This window comes from Lithobates pipiens, unplaced genomic scaffold (genome assembly GCF_037356315.1).
Source record: "Lithobates pipiens isolate NorthernLeopardFrog02 unplaced genomic scaffold, aLitPip1_a1.2 Scaffold_1, whole genome shotgun sequence".
In the NCBI taxonomy this organism is placed as follows: Eukaryota; Metazoa; Chordata; class Amphibia; order Anura; family Ranidae; genus Lithobates; species Lithobates pipiens.
The window spans coordinates 237,997,694-238,017,670 of NW_027507685.1; the positions used below are offsets into that span (position 1 = coordinate 237,997,694).

General features: G+C 47.0%; 2 protein-coding genes across 3 annotated transcripts in view; both read right to left on the reverse strand.

Annotated features, from left to right (window-relative positions):
• LOC143987775 (uncharacterized) overlaps positions 1-9,846 on the reverse strand; it is a 30,648-nt gene extending 20,802 nt beyond the window's left edge. The window contains exons 1-2 of the mRNA XM_077486785.1: positions 9,437-9,846; positions 8,804-9,333 (exon numbers count right to left, since the gene is read on the reverse strand). Coding sequence (XP_077342911.1) covers positions 8,804-9,333; positions 9,437-9,635 — 729 coding nt within the window. The 5' untranslated portion in view covers positions 9,636-9,846. The remainder of the gene's footprint in view (positions 1-8,803; positions 9,334-9,436) is intronic.
• The window catches only part of MGAT1 (alpha-1,3-mannosyl-glycoprotein 2-beta-N-acetylglucosaminyltransferase), a 63,592-nt gene extending 43,840 nt beyond the window's left edge, over positions 1-19,752 (reverse strand). The window contains exons 1-2 of one of the 2 annotated variants that reach the window (XM_077484753.1): positions 19,504-19,752; positions 3,936-3,999 (exon numbers count right to left, since the gene is read on the reverse strand). The gene's annotated coding sequence lies outside the window, so the exon portion shown is untranslated. Of the gene's footprint in view, positions 1-3,935; positions 4,000-4,409; positions 4,429-19,503 lie in introns of those variants that run through there. The other variant, XM_077484754.1, reaches the window with a different exon arrangement.
• Positions 19,753-19,977: the final 225 nt, after the last annotated feature.

Sequence of the window (19,977 nt, forward strand, 5' to 3'; positions counted from 1 at the left end):
GCCCTATCTGTGTAGAAGAAGCCAGAACTCAGTCAGACTTTCAAAACGTTTGCAGGCCCAGTGCATGGACTCCGCACACTGGGCCTGCAAAACCTTCGGAGTCCTGACTTCTACCCAGGCCGATAACAGTGGGCCCAAAAAAAGATGGCCGCCGCAGCAGGGGGAGACCAATTTAATGTCCCCCCTAATATATACAGTATAAGGGCGGCAAGTGGTTAAACAACTCTCAAAATTTGAAGGTTGAACTCCAGGATAAGTAAATATCTAAATACATTCCTCGTGTGTATTCTTCTTGAATCTCAGTGATCTTTGTGCATTTCTTCCAGATCTGTTCCGTAAGCGTGACACATTTCCTTCCTGTAATAAAGACCGATCACTGCTGCTCTGTCCTTGTGCAGGGTGACCGGTCTTGTCTCCGCCCCACTCCTGTAGTTTTCTGTAGTGGGTGGAGCCTGTCGAGCCCCTCCCACAGCTCCTCTCGTGTTATGTAGAGCACAGAGATGAGGATATGCTCATTTTATGAGATCTGTATGTTAACAGAAAGTTTTTGTACACGGAGTTCAGCTGGAAGAATTGTTTGCTTTTAATTTGCCGTTTTGGTGACCCTGACATGAATCTCGTACAACAATGATTAATGGAGAGGGCAATAAATAAATAGTTCTCGGCTTCACCCCGCCCCCTTCTAACCCGCCCCGGTACATCGTTAACAAGCCAGCATATAGAAGAGAAGTACTGATTATCATTAAGTATTTATAAGGAGTGAGTGTTTTCCTGCAAAACAAATGATGTAAAAGCCGATGAGTCAAGCTCTTGTAAAATGAATTGATGAACTCCGTAATGAAAAGCATTAGATGAGCCATCGTTTTTAACCCTTCCGCTGCCTGGGCCTTTTTTGTGCAGACATTTAAAAAAAAAAATAATTTTAGGCCTGGAGATTACACAAAACCCCCAAACATTATATATTGTCTGAAAGCAGACACCCTAGAGAATAAAATGATGGCAGTTCCAATTTTTTATGCCACGTTAAGGTAAAACAAAAACACGAAAGTGAGTTTGAAGGCAAACAAACACAATAATGCACCCAATTTTTGGTAAAATATAAAAAAAGACGGGGTTGCACCGAGTAAATAGATACCCAACAGGTCTAATTTATGTGCGCTGTGAAATGGCAGCAAATTTCAGTTTTCTATTTTTTTTTTTTTTTTTTTTTTTATAGGCGACGTATCAAAAGACCCCTATTAGGTATCTGTTTAGTGTTACGGAGGAGGTCTGGTGTTAGAATTATTGCCCTCACTCCGGCGTGCGCAGTGATATGTATATCGCAAACGGCGATTTCACATGTAGGCGCCCCCAACACGTGTGTTTACGTTCATAAATGGGGGGGGGGGGGGGCTAAAAAAAAATCAAATATATATATATTTGGACTTGGTTGTAACCTCTCTTTTTTTTTTTTCAATCACATAGGGGTCAAAAAGTCCCCTATGTGATAATTTTTCATGACCGGTTCTCTTTATTGAGACATCCAGGGTTTAAAATGACTCCTTTTTGCTCTATTGAACATACTGCAATGCATCCTTTCCCAGCTAAGCTAGCCGTGGACATGGAGGGGCTGAAAGAAGGGGAGGAGAGCGGACATGGGCCAGCCGCTGACACCCGCCATGTCACTTCCCGGGCCCGCAGATGGGCAAGCAGAGCCCGGAAAGCATGGCAGGGCACAGCGGTGTGCCGGTACCAGGGGGGTGTGAACAATCAATCGGGAGGCAGCGTAGTCACCCAAATGCTTTCACCTGACAGTTATACACAAACAATCCAGAAAACTGCAGCTATCAAATTGTGTGCGATAATACCCCCCCCCCCCCATACCCCCTCCTCGCTGTCAGTCCCCTCAATACCCGGACCTGGCAGCTAGGTCTGCTTACTCAGTGATAACCCCACTTCCTTAAAGCAGAGTCCCACCTGCTTTGCGCATGCGCAGTAGGGACCCGGCTGTGAAGCCGCAATGCTTCACAGACCGGGTTCCCTTACTGGCAATGGCAGCGGCACCACCCGTCCAGGACAGGTAAGTGTCCCATAATTAAAAATAAGCTACAGTATGTGTAGCTGCTGACATTTAATTTTTGGAAGGGGGGGACTTCTCTTTAATCCTTTCTCTGCCAGAGCAGTTTTTGCACACATTAAAAAAAAAAAAAAAAAAAAATCATTTGAGGCCTGAAGATTGCATAACCCCCCCCCCCCCCCCCCCCGCGCCCTGAAACATATTTTCCGAAGGAAGGCGCCCTAGACTAAAAAAAAAATAGTGGTAGTTCCAGTTCTTTATGTCTCACCTTGTTACAACAGAGGTCTAGGGAACACAAAACTTCAGTAAAAAACACATTAAAGCGAATTTTAGATCAAGCCAAGGCAATAAACTACCAACATTTTTGGGCAAATATAAAAAGACAAGGCTGCACTGAGTAAATAGATAACCAACACGACAAACCCAGAGAATAAAATAGTGCTAGTTACCATTTTTTTTTTACATCACACGAGATTACCGCTAAGGAAAATGCAAGTAAGAAAAAATAAAAATAAACACTAAAGTTCTGAGCTCAGAAGAAGGGGAGGAGCTGCCATCTTAGCCTCCATTTGATCTGCAGTTGCCATGGTGCTGCACATGTGATCAGTTATAACATCAGCCATTTGATGGCTTGACAATTCTGATGAGAGCACAAGCAACTGTGACAGTTTTCACGAATGTAAGGATTTTGGAAAACAGCTGAATTGATGGGTTTAGTTCAGCTATAAGCCAAAAAAAAAAAAAAAAAGACTGGGCAGAAAGGGGTTAAGGTTGTCTGCAACATTATTAACCATAATCATATGTCTGCAGGAAACGCTGATATTAGCCAAATATTGCATTCTTTATAAATGGTAATCTGATGCAGGCTCACTTATATTTATTTTATTTGTCTCATGAACAGCAGAGCGTTCCCCTCGCCCCATCATTCAGAGACAACTGTCTGCTTATAAAATTTCCTATGACCTTCTGTCCTGCACACAAAATAGCCCCCCCCCCCAAGATATAGAGAGGGTGAATATATATTATATATACATACATACACACACACTCTATGTTGTCAAAAGTATTGTGACGTCTGCCTTTACATGCCCATGAACTGCAATGGCATCCCAGTACGTTTAATATATATAGTGTGCCAAGCCCTACCCCACCCCTAAACACACCCTTATAAATTATCTCATGAAATGACACTTAAATGTTTTATGCAGAATTAAGTTACAAAAATATTAACAACAACTTTATCCGTGCCCATCAGTGCAGCCTGCCCGTGTCCACCGATGCTGCCTGCCCATGCCCACCAACGCAGTCTACCCTTGTCCACCATGCAGGGGAACATAGGAGAGGGAGGGGGATTTCCAGCTGCCAAGGAACACCGCTGGAACAGCCTTCATTTTAATAGCAGTGTGTTCCCGCAACTCGGCGTCACATACAGCCCCACCTGTTGGCAGGGGAACTTTGATACACGTCACTCGTCCCAGGTGATCTGTCTATCAAAGTCTAGGGACCAGGGGGCGGGGCTGTGTGTGACAGTGAGCTATTGGAATGAAAGGCGCTAGTGATGTTCCCTGCACTCTGATGATCCGACCGCCTGCTCTCTTCTCTTCCCCTCCACGAGCGCTAGGAGAAGGACTCCCATACAACCCGCCTGCTGGCAGTGCTCCCCCCCCCCCCCCCGGCCTCAAAATCCACTCGCAAGATACGAGATTTTTGAGGAGGGCTGTATGTATGTGTAAAATACATACAAATATATATATATATATATATTTATTTATTTATTTATTTTTTTCCATATTACACACATACATATACAGACATACAGACACACACGCGCAATGAATGATTCATTACACAATATTACACTTTTCATTCTAATACTCACTTGCTCCAGGCTTCCATCTTGACAGTCGCCTGTGTAATTTATTTCAGAGTTCACCTTCATAAATCTGTGCAAGAAAGAAGAAAGCTTGACGTCATTGTGCGATGTCCATCCGTTATACTGATAGATTAAAATGGGTGATATTAAAGCCGACATTTATTCTGCGCATATTTTGTCTTTTCCGATTCCTCCGTTCCCCACTTAGCAACATGCTACATACATTTTTTTTTTTTTGACAAAATCTGTTTTCATTATAGAATTTAATTGCAATTTAGTGAGGTCATCACCAAGTTTTTATGCAATACAAAAAGATCGTTATAAGATTGCAATCTCCATTCAACTCCTCTGACGATCTCCATTGCAGAGTTTGCCAATTCTTTCATATAACAAATGGAGAAACGCATCTGCTCACTCAGCTGTCAAAAGAAAAAACATTGCAGTCTGTCAAGTTTTTAAATATGAAACATTGTAACTTACTTCCTTCTTAGATCAAAAGGATAAACTTGTGTTTGTAAAGAAGAATTCCGGGCACTGTGTAAATGCAGGAAGTTTAACCACTTAAAGTCTAAATCTTTTTCTGACACTTCTTTCTTAAGTTAAAATCAATATTTTTTGCTAGAAAATTACTTGGAACCCCCAAACATTATATATTAGCAGAGACCCTAGGGAATAAAATGGAAATTGCTGCAATATTTTATGTCACACTGTATTTGCCTAGTGGTCTTTCAAATGCAATTTTTGGGGAAAAAATGACCAGTTACACTTACCGGTAACTGTGTTTCTGGGAAGTCTTCCAGGACGGCACCCTGAGAGATGACTGGTCCACCTGACAGGAAACACAATCAAAGAGGTTAAAAGCCCCCGCCCCTCCCCGTGCTCCTCAGTTGTGACAAAGTATTGACCCACACCAGTGCACGAGAGTGAAGAAAACCACACCACACCACCACACTCTATACCCACTCTATACCTTAATTTAAACCTAAAGAGAACGGGTGGGAAGTAGGCCTGCCGTCCTGGAAGACTTCCCAGAAACACAGTTACCGGTAAGTGTAACTGGTCATTTTCTCAAGTCGTCTTCCAGGACGGCACCCTGAGAGAGGAGCAAGTAGCTCAGGCCTACCTTAGGGCGGGACAACCGCTTGCAGGACCTTCCTGCCAAATGCCAGATCCTGAGGGGACAGTAACTCCACCCTGTAATGCCTCAGGAAGGTGTTCTGGCTTGTCCATGTAGCGGCTCTACATATCTGCTCCACTGAAGCTCCGGCCCTTTCTGCCCAAGAGGTTGCCAGAGATCGCGTGGAATGAGCTTTCAGGTCCCTAGGAACTGCATTACCTGACTGCTCATAGGCTAAAGCAATGGCATGCTTAATCCATCTAGCTATGGATGCTTTGGAGGCTTGTTGGCCCTTCTTTTGGCCAGAAAAATTAACTAAAAGATGGCTGGACCTTCTAAACTCCTTAACTTTTTCTAAGTAGGATAATAAACAACGTCTGACGTCCAGACAGTGAAAAGAAATTTCCCTCTCATTTTGGGGATTATTACAAAAGGAAGGTAGCACTACTTCTTGAGACCTATGGAACCTGGATGCTACCTTAGGGAGGTACAGGGGGTCCTGCCTAAGTATAACCCTGTCCTCAAATAAACGAAAGTATGGTTCCTTGACTGAAAAAGCCTGAATATCGCCTACTCTCCTGGCTGATGTAATAGCAAGCAGAAAGGCCAACTTAAAGGTGAGAATCCTGAGGGGGATCTGGTCTATTGGTTCAAAGGGGGGCCTTGTTAAGCCCTCTAACACCAAGGTAAGATCCCATGGTGGGAACCTAGACACCTGGACAGGGGACAACCTCTCTCTGACCAAAAGGAACCTCTTGATCAGAGGATCTAGTGCCAAGCGTCTGTCCAAAAAACAGGATAAGGCTGCGACCTGTGCCTTAAGTGTCTTGGTTGCCAACCCCTGCTCTGCTCCATCCTGGAGAAACTCCAGAATGGCCGGGATCTCTTGCTGTGAAGTCCCTCTCACCTGACACCAGCGAGAAAAAAATCCCCCAGGTCTTAGCGTAAATACGCCTTGTGACCGGCTTTCTACTAAGGAGGAGAGTATCCACTACTCTGTCCGACAGGCCCTTCTCCCGCAGGTTCTGCCTTTCAAGAGCCAGGCCGTCAGCCTGAAGAAGCTGGGGTCTGGATGGCAAACTGGACCCTGAAGGAGAAGGTCGCGCCGAACAGGAAGGTGTAGAGGCGGGGCTATGGACCAACCCTGCAGGGCTGGAAACCAAGCTCTCTTGGGCCACCAAGGAGCTATCAGAATCAGGGCGCCTTCCGAGAGAAACAGCTTTTGAAGAACCCTCGGAATAAGCCCCAGGGGGGGGAAGGCATAGGCCAACCGGAAGTCCCAAACCTGGGCCAAGGCGTCTATCCCCTCTGAGCCCCCCTCTCGGGCAAGGGAAAAGAATCTCTTTACCCTTCTGTTCTTTCTGCGGGCGAACAGATCTATCTCTGGATCGCCGAACTGCCGACATACCAGGGAGAATACCTCTGGATTCAACTCCCATTCTCCCTGAAGAATCGGCTGACGACTGAGATAGTCTGCCTCTACATTCAGGGACCCCTTTATGTGGACTGCGGAAATGGAGATAATCCGATGCTCCGCCCAGCCCATGATCTCTAAAGATAGAGCCAGTAGAGTTGGAGATCTGGTGCCCCCCTGATGATTGACAAATGCCACTGCCGTGGCGTTGTCTGATAGGACCTGAACTTCCTGGTCCTTGATCCTCCTTTCGAAAGCCTTTAATGCCTCCCCGATGGCCAAAAGTTCTCGAAAATTTGAGGATGTCTTTCTCTGACTCACGTCCCAGGAACCCTGGGCTGTTAGATCCTCCAGGTGGGCCCCCCACCCCCAGGAACTTGCGTCTGTTGTTATCCTGAGCGGCTGAAGCTGACTCCAAAGGAGGCCCCCCTGAAGCCTCTGAGGGTGAAGCCACCAGTGAAGAGAATCCTTTACCTCGATCGGAATGGCCACTTCTACTTCTAGAGAAACCCCTTTCCTGTCCCAAGAGGAAAGGAGGAAGTGCTGGAGGGTCCTGGAGTGCAGCTGTGCCCAAGGAACTGCTGGGATAGCTGCCGTCATCAGGCCCAGCACCCTCATAATCCCTCTGTATGGAGATGTCTTTGCCTCTAACAGAGAAAGGACCGCTGAAATTATACCCTCTACCTTGCTCTGGGGTAGAACTAACTTCTGTTGCGCGGAATCCACCAGGAATCCCAGATACATTTTCGTCTGGGCCGGAATCAGTGAGGATTTTTCCTTGCTGATGATCCATCCCAGGGATTCTAAGGTCTCCACTACCCTGGCTAGATCCAAAAGGAGCTGATCCCGATTCTGATTGTAAATCAGAATGTCGTCCAAATAGGGAATCAGCGCTACTTCCTGGAGATGCAGGAAGGCCACTACTTCTGCCAGGATCTTTGTAAAAACCCTTGGACTGGATGCCAGCCCGAAGGGGAGGGCCGCAAACTGCCAATGCTGAACTCCCTCTGGAGAGGCAATTGCAAATCTTAGGAAGACCTGATGGTTCTGAAATATAGGGACGTGAAGGTAGGCGTCCTTTAAATCCAAGGTTACCATGAACACGTCCCTGAGAAGGTGTCTCCTGAGAGAATAAACACTCTCCATGCGGAACTTCTTGTACCGCAGGAAGACGTTGAGATGCCTTAGATTTATGATGAGGCGATATCTTCCTGAGGGCTTTGGTACCACAAATATGTGGGAGTAGAACCCCTGACCCTGCTGGCCCTCTGGAACAGGCACTATGACCTCCTGCCTGGCCAGTTCTTCTATATTCTGTAGGACTCCTGCTGCCTTGCCAGGATCCCTGGAAGGTAGGTCAAGAGAAATTTGGTGGGAGGAGGGGAAAGAAATTCTAATCTGTAACCCTCTTTTATGATCTGTAGAATATGGGGGCTCTGAGTGACCCTTTCCCACTGAGGGACAAAGTGGGAAAGTCTTCCCCCCACTGGAATGTCATTTGGAGGTCTTGTCGCTTGACTTCTGGCTGGAAAAGAGAATGCCTGACTTCTGCTTATCCTTCCCAGCCCCACAACGTCTATTAGGGGAGACCTTTTTCTCCGAGAAGCGGTTCTTTGCTTGGGGGCCACGAAAAAACCTCTTCCTATCCCTCCTCGGTTTAGTAGGGAATTTCTTCCCCTTTTCGGTCGACCTAGCAAGGGCTTGGTCTAGGCCAGCACCAAAAAGGAGGGAACCCTCAAAAGGGAGGCCACATAGACGGGTCTTAGATGAGCCATCCCCGTCCCAAGTTTTAACCCATAGGGCTCGGCGAGCCGAGTTTAGTAAGGCAGCAGACTTGGCGGTTGTGCGCACCGTCTCCACGGCCGCATCCGCTAGGTATGCAACAGCGCTGCCTACGACCTCCAATGAATCTAAGACCTCCTTAGACTTGGAAGTCTGGGAGATGTGGTCTATCAGCTTAGAGATCCACATGTCCGCATTTCTAGCGATGCAGGCTGAGGCCAACGCGGGGCTCATAGCCGACGCGTTGGCCTCCCAGGCCCTGCGCAAAATAGTTTCTGCCCTCCGATCCATCTGATCCTTGATGTTCCCAGTGTCTTCAAAGGAAAGATCGGATTGTTTAGAAACTTGTGCCAGGGAGGCGTCTAGCCTAGGAGTCTTGAAAAACTTCTCCTCATCCTCCTCAGTAAAGGGGCATCTACACTTCCATGTTTTGTACTTTAGGAGCCTCTTCTCCGGATCCTTCCACTCCCTTAAGATAATATCTTTGAGTGCAGGATGTACCGGAAGAACCCTGGTCTGTGGTTTAATTAAGCCCCTATACATTTTGTCTTGGGCAGAGACCTGTGCCGTGGGCTCCTGAATCCCTTCAGAAGCGTAAACCGCCCTCAGTAGTGCCTCCATATCATCGGCTGAAAAGATATGCCTGCTAGACCTGGAGTCCTCCCCCTCATCCTCCTCCTGGCTGTCCAACACACCCTCGTCCGAGAATCCCTGCCCATGGGATTCGGACTCATCCTCCTCCTCTGAATCCTGAGACTGGAGATACCTTGGGTTGTCTGCCCGCCGTCTAGACCCCCTAGAGGAAGCGGAGCCCTCCTGGGAGGAGGCGTCCTTGCTGGTGTGAGCCTCTGAATCCCTAGACTTAAGGGAGGACTGAAAGGCTTTCAGAGTGGACAGCATCTCAGTTTGTACTGTGAGAAACTTCTCCATTATCTGAGAGGTTTCCTTCCCTGTCAGCTTCTGTATACATTTAAAGCAGAAGGGTTTAGGATGATCTGGGGGTAATCTAGCATTACAGTTTCCACAACGCTTAGAGCGGGTGGAAGATTTCACGGGACGGCTGGCAACCCCAAGGGCAGTGGCATCGTCCCCTGAAACAAAAACATACAGGCATTACAATACAGCACTGTACCACCCAGAGAAGATTTGGGGTACCCTCCCCCATCTAAACCTCCGGCGGCCGGTCAGACTCACCCCCTGTGGTCTCCTCCATGGCCATGGACCCTGCGGGTCTCTCCTCACGTTCCATGCTGCTGGCACCAGTGAGCTTCTTCGGACAGCTAACACAGGCGAAGGCAGCCGGTCTGTGGGAGAAGTGGGCGCCTGCTCCTCCTGGATTTATGTCCCCGATTTGGGAAATCAGCTGTGAGGCTGAGGCTGTGGTTACCTCCATGCTGATACGGCCACCATTTTGCTGTAGACAGGAAATGACCCGAACTCTGAGCTCACTTCCTGTTCTGTGGAGGAAGTGATGTCATTCCTCCACCAAGCTCCAGGAAGATGGTGCCAAACCTCCCCAGAAAGCTGAGCACCTCTGCTGCAAAGGGGAGATACTGCCTCCAGCTGCACCAAGAACCCTCTGGATTGCTGGACCTGGAGTCTTCAGAGAGAGATACCCTGAGCCAAAAAGGGACACCAGGCTCCTTTTCTGCACGGCCACCGCACAGGTAAGGAGAGGAGAGGAAAATTGGCCCCTGAAGTTCTGGGTACACCACTGTACCCAGGGTCCTTCAGCGCTCAGGGGGGCTCTTCCAGTTTCTGCTGCCCCCCCTGAGGAAAATATATGGGAACCCCCCAGGAAGGATGAGAACATCCTGCCAGACCTAGAGGCTTCCCAGGCATTAGGTCTGGCTCCCAGGGGGAGACCACCAGCCCCAGGCTTCGGGTCTAGGAAAAAATAACAAACGGTTTCGCTGTGGGGAAACACAATCAAAAACTGAGGAGCACGGGGAGGGGCGGGGGCTTTTAACCTCTTTGATTGTGTTTCCTGTCAGGTGGACCAGTCATCTCTCAGGGTGCCGTCCTGGAAGACGACTTGAGAAAAATACTTCAATGAATAAAAAGAAAAATCAGCCAGAATCGTGCAGCTCTAGTGGGAGGGGCCAGCAGGGTGCTGTATATACAACTTCCTGTAGATGTGACAACACCCGGCCTCGGTACTCCCCTCTGGAGCCCTCAGCTTGGATGCAAGCAGTGGGCTGACTCTTGGGAGGAGTTATGGAAATACCAAAATGCCTTGATGGGCTTGTGTCAGTCTGGAGGAGCGGATGGTCCTAGGAATGCAGAGCATCCTGGGTAACACCCACATGTGATGTTGAACCTCCATGATTAACCACTTAAGGACCAGGCCTCTTTTTCAGACTTGGTGTTTTCATGTTTAAAACTGTTTTTTTTTGCTAGAAAATTACTTAGAACTCCCAAACATTTTATATTGTTTTTTTTCTAACACCCTAGAGAATAAAATGGCGGTCATTGAAATACTTTTTTTTACACCGTATTTGCGCAGCGGTCTTACAAGCGCACTTTTTTTTGAATAAAAAAATAAGACAACAGTAAAATTAGCCCAATTTTTTTTATATTGTGAAAAGATAATGGTATGCCCAGTAAATTGATACCCAACATGTCACGCTTCAAAATTGCGCCCGCTCGTGGAATGGCGTCAAACTTTTAGCCTCAAAAATCTCCATAAGCGACATAAAAAAAATTCTACAGGTTGCATTTTTTGTGTTACAGAGGAGGTCTAGGGCTAGAATTATTGCTCTCGCTCTACCGATCGCGGCGATACCTCACATGTGTGGTTTGACCACCGTTTTCATATGCGGGCGCTACTCACGTATGCGCCCGCTTCTGTGCGCAAGCTCGTCGTGACGGGGTGTTTTTTTTTTTCTCATTTATTTTAATTGATTTTATTTATTTTTACACTGTTTTTAAAAAAAAAAAAAAATGGATCACTTTTATTCCTATTACAAGGAATGTAAACATCCCTTGTAATAGAAAAAAGCATGACAGGTCCTCTTAAATATGAGATCTGGGGTCAAAAAGTCCTCAGATCTCATATTTGGGCTAAAATGCAAAAAAAAAATCTGACATATACCTTTAAGAGGTATGGGCAGAAGTGACGTTTTGACGTCGCTTCCGCCCTCCTATGGTATAGAGACGAGTGGGGGCCATCTTAGCCTCACTTGTCTCTATGCCCAGCTAGGAAGAGGACCCGATCGCCTCCGCCGCTACCGATGGCTCCGGTAAGCGGCGGAAGGGCGGCGGGAGGGGGGGTGGCACCTCTCCCGCCGCGGAGACCACCGTTATCGTACAGCCGACTGCCGCCTGAAGAGATGGATATCTCGGTTGTGGCAGCAGCTGCTGCCGTTACCGAGATATCCCTCTTCAAAAAAAGGACGTACATCCCCGTGAGGCGGTCCACAAGTGGTTAATAGAACTGAAATCTAATAAAGGAAAGGAGTAGTCCATGAACAGTCCCCTAGCTAGATAAGGGGCCTCTAGCTGACTTGCTGCAGCTTCTAACGCACACTGCGAGAAGATCTGAAGACCCCAGATTATGCTGCAGGGCAGTTATTCCAAAACACACCCCAGGAATCTGTGTCCAAAAAATTTTTTTTAAAAATTACACAGCGTAATCTTCAGGAAGTACACTCCCAGTGACCCTGTAAGATGATGTGTGAATTAAGCAGACCTTAGATTACGGTAGCCTGAGTGACCTTTCAGAATGTTTGCATAGTTGCAGTGTTTTGCAGGATGGAATTAGAATCTCGCTGATCTGTGAAGGTTCTCATTGATCCGGGACATTGTATATCTATTAGTAGTCACAATGAACTGGACTTGTTCTGTAATTTTTACAATGAATTTGACCAACTACTTCTAGATATCAGAGGTTAGTTGCCTGGAAGTCCTCGTTTCCCAGTGCTGATTTGGGTGACACGCCTCAGTTTGATCAGCAAACACCGGCTGGCATCAGCAACGGTCTGCTTTGCAATGAGCTTCTGACACCTCGCCAGACAAACTGAGCGGCCCGTGAGAGAAATTGAGGCCTTGGACTCGCGCAGCGGCATTATTAACCACTTCAGCCCCCAGAAGGTTTACCCTCCTTCATGACCAGGCAATTTTTTTGCGATATGGCACTGCGTTACTTTAACTGACAATTGCGCGATCGTGCGACACTGTACCCGCATAAAATTGACATCCTTTTTTCCCCACAAATAGAGCTTTCTTTTGGTGGCATTTCATCACCTCTGTGGTTTTTATTTGTTGTGCTAAAAATAAAAAAGACAGACCAATTTTGAAAAAAAAATTATATTATAATATATATATATATTTTCTCAATATTTACTTTCTGATATAAAACCTTTCCAATAGTTTTTTTAATTTTATTTATTTATAAATTTAGGACACTGGGGGTTATTTACGGAAGGCAAATTTACTTTGCACTACAAGTGCAGTCACTGTAAATCTAAGGGGAAGCTCTGCTGATTTTATCATCCAATCATGTGCAAGCTAAAATGCTGTTCTTTTATTCTCCTTTCATGTCCCCCTCAGATCTACAGCAAGTGCAATTTCAAGTGCAATTTCAAGTGCACTTTAGCATATAACCCAATTATGTATTCTGCTACATATTTTTGGTTAAAAAAAAAATCCCAATAAGCGTATATTGATTGGTTTGCGCAAAAGTTATAGTGTCTACAAACCGGATACACACAATGACAGGGACACATCCTGAGATCAGGGGCCCATTATATTCATGGACACCGGCTACACACAATCACGGGGACACATCCCGAGATCAGGGGCCCATTATATTGGGGGACACATCCTGAGATCAGGGGCCTATTAAATTTGGGTACACCTCTTGAGAACATGGGCCCATTATTTTGGGGGGACACCGGCTATAGATTTATGGCATTTTTTTTATTTATTAATTTTTTTTACTAGCAGGACTGTGATGTTGCAGCAGACAAATCGGACACCTAGCTGAAACTTTTGGCACTTTTTTGAGGACAAGTGACATTATTACAGTAATCAGTGCTAAAAATATGCACTATCACTGTACCAATGACTGGCTGGAAAGAGGTTAACATCAGGGGCGATCAAAAGGTTAAATGTGTCCCTAGGAGGTGCTTGCTAACCGTGTGGGGGATGGACTACCTGGGGGAACACAGAGATCCGTGTTCCTGCTTAGCAGGAACACAGGATCACTGTGTCCTCCACTGACAGAACGGCGATCTGCCTTGTTTAGATGGGTAGAATGGCGACCTGCCTCTATGGGGAACGATCGTGGGTGGCCAGCGCACATTGGCTCTGCCAGACACGCTCATTAGCTCCTCCATCCCATGGGTGGCGCCCTCGGTATCTATTGCATGAAATGAGGTACGGGTAGGTGATTTCACGCAATAGAGCAGCCCTGCCGCAGCATATATGTGGAGGGCGGATTTTAAGTGGTTAAAGGGAAATGTGCGCCAAAAGAGCAAACTCTACAAGATGTCTGCTACAGACTTTTCACACTCCTTTTCCCCATTAGCCACGAGTCCCAGTTGCCATTATAAAATGATGTAGGGATAGTGGCTATTCCTCCCAACACCAACATCCATTCATATCAAAATTCTTTGTACATCGATGAATGGATCGGAATGGTTTTAAAATCGAATGTATTAAGTCAAATGTTAAAAGCAAATGAAGTTTTTGAATGACTGCAGTCCCTGAACGAAAACCTGTTTTACCAACCTGCGCCTTTGAATGTTCTTGTCGCTGCAGGGGGGGGGGGGGGAAACATCCATCGATCTGACTCCACTAATGATTAGAAAATAGAACAAAGGTTCTTAACCACATATGGCCACCCGCAATAAAATGCTGGGGGGTGTCTTGTAAGTGGTTAGGAACCTTTCACACAGGCACAGCAGCATACCTGCACATAGCTTCCTTCTTCAGGGTTATGGGCATAAGACCCCCCACCCCCCCGGTGACTCCCCTTATAAACGGACACATTGGGATTTTGTTAGCTAGTTTCAGCCAATGACTCATGACTAAGACCTGCTGATCGGCTGTGTCCAATCACAGCCCAGAGCCCTGTGTTGTCAGTAAACACAGAGCTCCGTACACAGGGATTGATCTTTGTTTCTCATGCCTGCAAAGCAGGGAGAAGGAACAAAAAGATTTTTAGTAAAAAAAAAAAAATAATAAAAAAAAAAAAAGCAGCACATAAATACATTAACACTGGCTAGGCACACAGTTAACCGCTTCATTACCCAGAGATGTTAACCCCTTCCCAGCCAGTGTCATTAGTAAAGTCACAGTGTAACAGTGTATAGTAGAGCTGGATGATTAATCGTTAAAAAAAATAAAAAATGTAAATTAAAAATTAAAAATGCGATTCCGATTCACCCCCCCCCCCCCCCCCCCCCCCATGGTCTCTCCTGCTGAGAGTAGGTGATTCTCTCATATAAACAAGTGGAGAGATTATCTGCTCACTCAGCTGTCAAAAGAAAGCATCCCGGGCAGTCTGCCAATTTAGAACTTGAAACATTGTAACTAATGCTTACTTCTTAGATCAAAGGGATAGAACTTCTGTGTAAAAAAATAATCTGGGCAGTCTGCCAAGCTTTGAACAACAGTGTAAATGCAGGAAGTTTAACCACTTAAAGTCTAAATCTTTTTCTGACACTTCTTTCTTAAGTTAAAATCAATATTTTTTGCTAGAAAATTACTTGGAACCCCTTAAACATTTTATAATAATATATATAATCTTAGCAGCGGCCCTAGAGAATAAAATGCAATTGCTGCAATATTTTATGTCACACTGTATTTGCCCAGTGGTCTTTCAAATGCAATTTTTTGGGGAAAAAATACACTTCAATAAATAAAATAAAAAAATTAAAAACAGTAAAGTTAGCACAATTTTTTTTGTTTTAACGTGAAGGATGATGTTACGGCGCGAGAATCATGAGAGAATCGTGATCTATCTTCCAAGCAAAAAAAAAAAAAATCGCGATTCTCATTTTAGCCAGAATCGTGCAGCTCTAGTGTATAGTATTATTGGCGGTCACTGTATTAGTGTCACTGTATTAGTGTCAGTGGTGGGGTCAGTGGTGGGGTCAGTGGTGGTTAGTACCCCCAGTATAAGAGTGCCCACGGCACTATCACAGTCCCATTAGAAGTCGCTGATCTCTGCCAAAAGTTGTAGAAAAAAAAAAAATTGTAATTCCAGTATCTATACCATAGTTTGTAGACGCGATAACGTTTACATAAACCAATTAAAAAAGAGAAGAGTTTCAGCCTGTAAAAAAAATTTTTTAAAAAGTCAGCAGCTACAAATACTGTAGCTGCTGACTTTTAATAGGACGACACTTACCTGTCCAGGGATCCCGCACAGGCCAATTCGTCATCCAGGTTTGGGTGGAGGCGCCGCCATCTTCACAGCCTGGTTCCTACTGCGCAATTTAATTTAGGTTGAATGAACGCGCAATTGCTTGTTAAAGCAGCACAGTGCTGAATAGCAAAAAATGGCCTCATCATGAAGGGGGGGGGGGGGGGTAAAACCTTCTGGGAGGTCAAGAGGTTAAAAGGACAAGTTCACCTTTGGTAACATGTTACACCCGTGCTTAGGGTGTAACATGTAACATTACCAAGGATCACCTGCCCACGATCCCCGATCCCTCATTGTGATAACGGGAAAATTTGAAAGAAGCTCTGCCCACACAGCCACAGTATTAATTCACAGTTTCCGGAGAATGAACGAACTACAAGTACCTTTCCCATTGCAGGAAATGGCTTGTAGTTCTCAATGAACCCTGAGGGAGCCGGTGAGCACTCTTGTCTTGTCGGTTGACTCTTCCTGCCATTCAGTAACTCTCTCTCTGTATTGAAGGTATAGGCGGACAGCTGACTAAGTCTGCAGGATCCTGGCATTGCACCCAAGATCTGCTGATCAAAGGTGCAATGCTTTACGGGAACAAGTATAAAATAAAAATAAATAATAAGGTTGTGGACATCACAATGCATCTGTACCAAGTATAGAGACCAGAGACTTAAAAATAGCGGACCCGTTGGTTGGCTCGCCAAGCTGAATGAGTCTATGATCCTTGTAAAGTTTCCACAGCTGGGTGTAACCGTTTATAAATCAACGATAAAGTGAAGTCCCATCACTAGAATAAAGTGTTGTCACCCCGCATATAATGAAACCAATTGTATCACTACCGGTAAACACTGAGCCATTCCAAGGGGAATAAACCAATCCAACCAGTGGCCAAAGTTGAATGGCAGACCATCAAGTCCACCAGAATATCAACTCATGGCTGCAGATCCCTATTAGGGAATACTTGGTGCCCACAGTCTGTGCGATCGATGCCTTCACTGAGAAATGTTTATGGTGAAGTGTCTGCAGAACATCTGTGCAATGTATGTACGTGTCTCCACGTTCTATCCCTCCCGACACATGAACACCAGACTAATCATGTAGTCATCAAAGCCACAGAAATACAGTAAAGGAATTTTTCTTGCCTCATATGTTTAGAGGTCCCTCTAAATAGTGCTCAGGAGTTGTCCCCCTCATTTGTCCTCATGAAAAAAATAAAATGAATGCACCACCATATTAACTAGAGGACGTCATTCCTGGCCGGCTTCCCCCAAGTTCACCCGTCCAGCCTACCGGTAAAGCCAGCACCAGATCTTGCATCTGCTCTGTTTAAAATGCCTTTACCTCCGAGGTTTCCATCAATCTCACTATTTACATCACTGATCTTCCAGGAAGATCTCATGAGTAATCTACCCAGGAGGAAGTTGTGAGACCAGCGCTACATCACCAGTGTCTCACTATATCCGACAGGTGAAGAAAATCAATCTAATATGTAACAGATGACTTACATGGCATTAGAAGATCAGCATGGAGAGATCAGGGGCCCATTATATTTGGGGACACCAGCTACATACGACACCTCCTGAGATCAGGGGCCCATTACATTCAGGGACACCCCCTGAGATCAGGGGCCCATTACATTCAGGGACACCCCCTGAGATCAGGGGCCCATTACATTCAGGGACACCCCCTGAGATCAGGGGCCCATTACATTCAGGGACACCCCCTGAGATCAGGGGCCCATTACATTCAGGGACACCCCCTGAGATCAGGGGCCCATTACATTCAGGGACACCCCCTGAGATCAGGGGCCCATTACATTCAGGGACACCCCCTGAGATCAGGGGCCCATTACATTCAGGGACACCCCCTGAGATCAGGGGCCCATTACATTCAGGGACACCCCCTGAGATCAGGGGCCCATTGTATTCAGGGACACCCCCTGAGATCAGGGGCCCATTGTATTCAGGGACACCCCCTGAGATCAGGGGCCCATTGTATTCAGGGACACCCCCTGAGATCAGGGGCCCATTGTATTCAGGGACACCCCCTGAGATCAGGGGCCCATTATATACAGGGACACCCCCTGAGATCAGGGGCCCATTATATACAGGGACACCCCCTGAGATCAGGGGCCCATTATATACAGGGACACCCCCTGAGATCAGGGGCCCATTATATTCAGGGACACCCCCTGAGATCAGCGGCCCATTATATTCAGGGACACCCCCTGAGATCAGGGGCCCATTATATTCAGGGACACCCCCTGAGATCAGGGGCCCATTATATTCAGGGACACCCCCTGAGATCAGGGGTCAATTATATTCAAGGACACCCCCTGAGATCAGGGGCCAATTATATACAGGGACACCTGCCGAGATCAGGGGCCCATTATATTCAGGGACACCAGCTACACACGACGGGATACATCCTGAAATCAGGGGCCCATTAAAGCTGGCTACACCTCTTGAGATCAGGGGGCCCATAATAATGGGGGACACCAGCTACATACAATGATAGGGACACCTCCTGAAATCAGGGGCCCATTAAATTCAGGGACACCGGCTACATACATTGATGGGGACAACTCCTGAGATCAGGGGCCCCATTATATACAGGGACACCTCCTGAGTTCAGGGGCCTCATTATATACGGGAACACCTCCTGAGTTCAGGGGCCCCATTATATACGGGGACACCAGCTACACACAATGACAGGGACACATCCTGAGATCAAGGGCCCATTAAATTCAGGGACACCAGCTACATACAATGATGGGGACAACTCCTGAGATCAGGGGCCCATTATGTTGGGGGGGCACGGCTACATACAATGACAGGGACACCTCCTGAGATCAGGGGCCCATTATATATGGGGACATCTCCTGAGATCAGGGACCCATTAAATACAGGGACACCAGCTACGCACAATGACAGGAACACATCCTGAGATCGGGTGCCCATTATATTCGGGGACACATCCGGATTTAAGGCGCCCATTATATTCAGGGGCACCAGCTACACACAATGATGGGGACAACTCCTGAGATCAGGAGCCCCTTAAATATGGGGACACCAGCTACACACAATGACGGGGACACATTCTGAGATCGGGGGCCCATTAAATTTGGGGACACCGGCTACATACAATAATGGGGACACCTCTTGAGATCAATGGCCCATTATATTAGGGAGACACCGTCTACATACAATGACAGGGACACAACTGGAGATCAGGGGCCCATTATATTCTGGGACACAGACTACACACAATGACGGGGACACATCCAGAGATCAGGGGCCCATTATATTCTGGGACACAGACTACACACAATGACGGGGACACATCCAGAGATCAGGGGCCCATTATATTCTGGGACACAGACTACACACAATGACGGGGACACATCCAGAGATCAGGGGCCCATTATATTGGGGGGAAACCGGCTACATACAATGACGGGAACACATCCAGAGATCAGGGACTCATTATATTCGGGGATACCAACTACATACGATGGGGACATATCCAGAGATCAGGGGCAGATTAAATCTGGGGACACGGGTTAAGTGTGAAGATGGGGACACCTCCTGAGATCAGGGGCCCATTATATTGGGGGGGGGGGGACACCGGCTACATACAATGATGGGGACACCACATGAGTTCAGGGGCAGATTATATCCGGGGACACGGGTGAAATGTGAAGACGGGGACACCTGGCTGGGAGGACAGGGGGCTCACACACATTGATGGGGGTCTCAGGAAGCTCTGACAGGTGATGATGGACTCCAGACACACACAGAGGAGTGATGGCGTCACATAACACAGAATGGCCTCACATCGGGCGTCATGGACAGGGTGATGACGTAACACGTCGGTCAGTGACATCAACAGCACCTACCCTGCCGTCACGTGACTCTCAGTCTCTTCCTTCCCTGCCTCAGGTCTCTGCAGCCTCTGCCTCCCCCTCTCTCTATTCGCACCCCCCTTTTTCCTCCCCGCTTCCACTTCCGCCGGAAGCCGCTATTGGGACGCCGTCGCCATAGCAACTGACACCCGCACTCTCTGACAGGGAGCCCGGCAGTCTCCCCGCGCCTGCCGCCGACACCTCCGCCACCCTTCAGGCGGCTCGGCGCGAATTTATTAGCACAGGAGACCCATGTTGCTGGGAAAGAGCCGCAGGGACGCTGATTGGTGGAAGGATGTGTCACGTGAGAAGCAGGGGACAGCGGCCTGCCCACTTGTCGCTGACTGGTCTCTAGAGCGCGCGGTCTGATCCTCTGGGTGTCTTCTGTAGGCAGACATTTTGCCTGGGCCTGACTGATCATTTGCTGCGTATTTGTCTTTGATAATATGGCTGACACAATTCGCTTAC